This window comes from Solanum pennellii, chromosome 10, assembly GCF_001406875.1.
Source record: "Solanum pennellii chromosome 10, SPENNV200".
NCBI classification, from domain to species: domain Eukaryota; kingdom Viridiplantae; phylum Streptophyta; class Magnoliopsida; order Solanales; family Solanaceae; genus Solanum; species Solanum pennellii.
This window is the reverse complement of record NC_028646.1, coordinates 33,735,652-33,740,063: the sequence shown is the minus strand read 5'-3', so window position 1 is coordinate 33,740,063 and position 4,412 is coordinate 33,735,652. Positions and strand designations below refer to the sequence as shown.

The following is a 4,412-nucleotide window of genomic DNA, read 5'->3' as shown; positions in this document are numbered from 1 at the left end:
CGAGATATTATTGATTGTTGTAGACTAAGAACAAGCGGAACGAATCCGGAAAGGGAAAGATCAAGTTTCATAGGGTTTCAAGCTTGTTGCGAGGTAGATGATGTTGTGATTCTATGATTGTGTGATGTTTGTTTGTTCTTGCTTCATTATGATACTTGTATATGTATGAATATTGCAATATCGATCACACTTGTTGTAAATGAAATAGTTGAATGAAGGTTGCCATGAAATCATGATGTAAATGTAAAATTTTGATGATGTACTTTTGACTGTGATATGGTGTGTGAATTGGGGATCGGATTGTCACGTTCTGGCAAGCTAATTTTGATCGGGTAGCCACATTCTAGCACAATTATTGGATTGGATTGCCACGTTCTGGCACAACTATGGGATCGAAATGGCACGTTCCAATAAACTAACTATTTGGGTTTGGGTTTCGTGAGAGGACTAATAATGTGCGATTTTTGTATGTTGATGAGCATGTTTATAATATTTTAGATGTGGATATATTATGCATGTGATTATAATGTTGTTTGACTTACTTATGTTACACTAGTGGGATAGTGGCGTGATACTACCAATACAATGTAGTTTTGTTCTGATTCTACACTTGCTCTTATTTTTGTTGAGTACAAGGCATCTTCAAGCATCTATTGGCAGAACTCTCTTAGGAGATTAAAGATCGTCACATCGAATTCAAGGGTGAGCCAAATGTTTCAGGCTGCCATGGGATTCTCTTTCTTCTATGTCTACCATTTCCGAACTTAGACATTCGTTTCAGATTAGTGGAGTAGTTCATTAGTATTTCTTGTTTAGACTTGGATCATTGTTAGATGTTTTGATACATTTCAGATTCAAGTTTTATCTTCGGCATTGTTAGTGGTTAGATCAATTGTTGAAGTTTATGAGAACTTTGATTTAGTATGTATTCTATTTTCTTATAATAAATGCCTTAGTTTTTATATTCTTTGCTTAATTGGATGGTAGTAGTGGTTCACCCATTGAAGGGTTAGTGTGAGTATCAATCATGACGGTTTGGGTAGTGACATTATTCCTCGCCCTATGCTAAGTAAAAAGACCCGCCTAGCTCACCCCCAGCCTTTTAAAACACTTGTCATTATTGTGTAATCTTTGACAGACTTTGAAATTAAAGAGATAAATAGTAAAATGTTGAAGCTTAGAAAACAAATTTAGCAAGGAAGTAGATAAAATTAATAGGGAGGTGCTCTCATGTTACTCTTGAAGACATAAAATTGAAGGACATTTATTTTCTGTCAACACTTGACAGACAGAGAGAGCAAGTAGAGCTCTTAAATTCACATAGACCTCTTAATTAAAATGCAATTTTCCAAAGTAGAGGTGTTAGAAAGAGTGACATAATTTATAGGCCAGTGTACAATAGAAATTTCTTGTACCAATAAGAAGACTTCTTATGGTATCGTTTAAGACCATTCTTATAGTCCACAAAAGTGAGGCCAAACCGCACAGTGAAACCAGCATCCCATTCATAATCATCTAAGAACGACCACACAAAATGTCCTTTAACGTTTGCTCCAGCCCTGCACATTATGCAACTTATTTACATTAATTTCCAAAAAAAAACAAAAAAAAAAAGAATCTACAGTAGAAAACTTACTTTATAGCTTTTGATAGAAACCATAGATGGCCCTCATAATACTTTATCCTCATGTCATCATTCAAAGATTCTTTAAGTGACATTGTGCTATTATTGGCTTCTGCCATCCCTAAAATTTGATGACAAATAGTTTAGCAGTTATGTTACACTAATCTTTGAAGACCAACAAAAGTGAGTTAAGTACCATTTTCAGTGATGTAAATGGGAGGATTGTTATATTTTTCCTTGATGTGAAGCATGAGACCATAGATTCCTTTTGGATAAATGAAAAGCCAATCCAACGCAGTCTACACACATTAATTAACATATATATATAAGTCACAATTTGAGGAGAAAATTCTGAATTACAAGAAAAGATATAGGAAAGAAATAGTACCGGTGTGCCAATCGGTTTTCCGTCCTTTAACGCTTAATAGAAAAAAAAAAGTAATTATTTGAAACTGAAGAAGATATATATTCCTGGTGTTTCAATTTACGTGACACATTTCAAATTTTGATATTCAAACAAATCTATTTTATATGGTATATGTATCATAATTCTCGATCAAACTTAAAGTGATTGATATATTTTGGGAAAAGGAAATGCGTCGTATGAAATAAAGTTTGTTTGTTGTCTTACGTGAAAGATCAGCATGATTGTCAGTGGTGTAGCTGAGATTAACTCTATTAACAGAGAGCAATGGAGAAGCATAATATGTGGTATAGTAATTAACCCCTAAAAAATCCATTGAACCTTTCACTAGCTTTGATTCCTCAGCTGTGAATTTTGGGAGCCGACGCCCTACCATAGCTCGCATGCTTGCCGGATAATCACCATATGTTATTGGATCCAAAAACCTGTATTTTATTAATATAAGATATTTCGCTTTACCAATCACCTAGACATGATTAACATTTTAACTTCCAATCACATTCGAGTTAAAATTCCATACTTTGTATACTCTTTCCTTCCTAATCACCTTTTGAATTTTGAAATTCAAATAATTATATCTTTCATAGTAATTTTTTTTATATATTTATTAAATATTTTAAATTATTAATTATTATAATTTATAATACTTTTCACGTAATAAAAAGAATAGATAAAAAACATGTTTTAAAGTCATACATGTGGCACTTACCATCCCAACATAAAATCAAGAGCTCTTAGTGGGGCCTTGAGTCCTTGAGGTGTGTTTATTTTGGGCACAAACATATGAGTGACAAGAGTAACTCCTATTTGGCCTTTCTGACTTTTCTGCAATTATATTTTAAATATATTCAGTAAGGATTTGGCAAAAAAATATCAATGATCTCTGAATGATGCATGGGCAACAACCAAACTTCCATACAACGGATGGATAGTATACATCGCTTTCAACTTAATTAAATGCACTTATCAGTCACCAAACTCTATTTTATAATTGTCCAATTTTTATTTTACACTCCTTTCAATTTCTTTATCTTATATTTTTTAGTTGATTTTAATAATAAAAAATATTTCTTTTCTTTTTTGATAATTTTTTATTATAAGTTTTTACTTGTTCAAGGGCCCACGTGATTAAATAATTGCATTCTACACATTTTTAATTTAATATCATATAATTTAAAAATAATTTTCTTTTACTTTATTAAATGGCATGCTTCAAATCAAAATAAGACAAATAAAATAGAAATTGTGGGATTATATATATTTAATAAATGAGAATAAAGGGAGTATTATTCAACCAAAATATTTATGAATAATCACTCGGACTATGACAAATTAAATAATCTTATTAAATGAAAATTAAAAGAGATAATAATTATTTCTTCCGTCCATCTTTACTAGTTTATTATATTATTTAAAATGTCTAACGAGATTTGTCGAGTTTATAAAACCAATGAAAAATTTATCATGATATGTCTATTTTACACTTATTATTAAATAATATTCAGTTTTAAACGTTTAAATGACTTTGTATTTATTGTTTCTTAATTCACGTGTCACTATTATTGGAGAGAGGGAATATAAGAAAATAAAAGTTTGTGTTATGAAAAAGAGATAGATGTAGTAATTAATTACCTGATATTTTTCTCTATAGATTTTAACAGCAGTTGCATGTGCTAGAAGCAAGTTGTGAGCAACAATGTATGGCTCAGTAGCAGAGTTACCCTCAGTGCAATTACCTACATATTTAGAACACCTTCCTGGTGCAAAGGTTCCTTTTGTATATCCATTCATACTATAAGAAAGTGGTTCATTTAGAGTTATCCAATTCATTACTCTATCCCCAAATTCTTTGAAGCAAATGTCCACAAAGTCAGCATAGTCTTTCCTGAATTAATTAGCAACTCCAATTATTTTATGATGGGTGCTAACTCCAATTATTTTATTGTCTAATTAAATGTTTACTTACGCTATTTTTGAGCTGAGAAACCCTTTATATTCATCTTCAAGGGCTTGTGGTGTGTCCCAATGGAATAGAGTCACAAAAGGAGTTATACCTAATTAAGGAAAAGTTTATTAATTAAGTGGATAGTATTATAAGTAATTAATTAATAAGAAGAGGAAATTTGATGTAATTATATTAATTATTACCATTAGCGATTAGCTCGTTGAAGACATTATTATAGAATTTGATGCCTTCTGGATTCACTCCTTTGCTTAACTTCCCATCTTAAATAAGCACAACAACGAAACAAAGCTTTCAGCAGAGATCAAATATACATTGTTTTTCCTTGTAGATATATTTCACATCCATAAGTAACAAGGGTTGAAGATAAGGGAAACTGAATATATATATATATATATATA

The 4,412-nt window shown here is 31.1% G+C and overlaps 1 protein-coding gene across 1 annotated transcript in view; it reads right to left on the bottom strand.

Moving 5' to 3' along the window:
- Window positions 1-1,206: 1,206 nt before the first annotated feature.
- The window catches only part of LOC107002712 (vicianin hydrolase-like), a 7,463-nt gene continuing 4,257 nt past the window's right edge, over window positions 1,207-4,412 (bottom strand). Inside the window, exons 5-13 of the mRNA XM_015200857.2 lie at window positions 4,197-4,274; window positions 4,015-4,102; window positions 3,681-3,933; window positions 2,758-2,873; window positions 2,256-2,473; window positions 2,013-2,044; window positions 1,821-1,923; window positions 1,637-1,745; window positions 1,207-1,559 (exon numbers count right to left, since the gene is read on the bottom strand). Of these exons, the coding sequence (XP_015056343.1) occupies window positions 1,382-1,559; window positions 1,637-1,745; window positions 1,821-1,923; window positions 2,013-2,044; window positions 2,256-2,473; window positions 2,758-2,873; window positions 3,681-3,933; window positions 4,015-4,102; window positions 4,197-4,274 (1,175 nt within the window). The 3' untranslated portion in view covers window positions 1,207-1,381. The remainder of the gene's footprint in view (window positions 1,560-1,636; window positions 1,746-1,820; window positions 1,924-2,012; window positions 2,045-2,255; window positions 2,474-2,757; window positions 2,874-3,680; window positions 3,934-4,014; window positions 4,103-4,196; window positions 4,275-4,412) is intronic.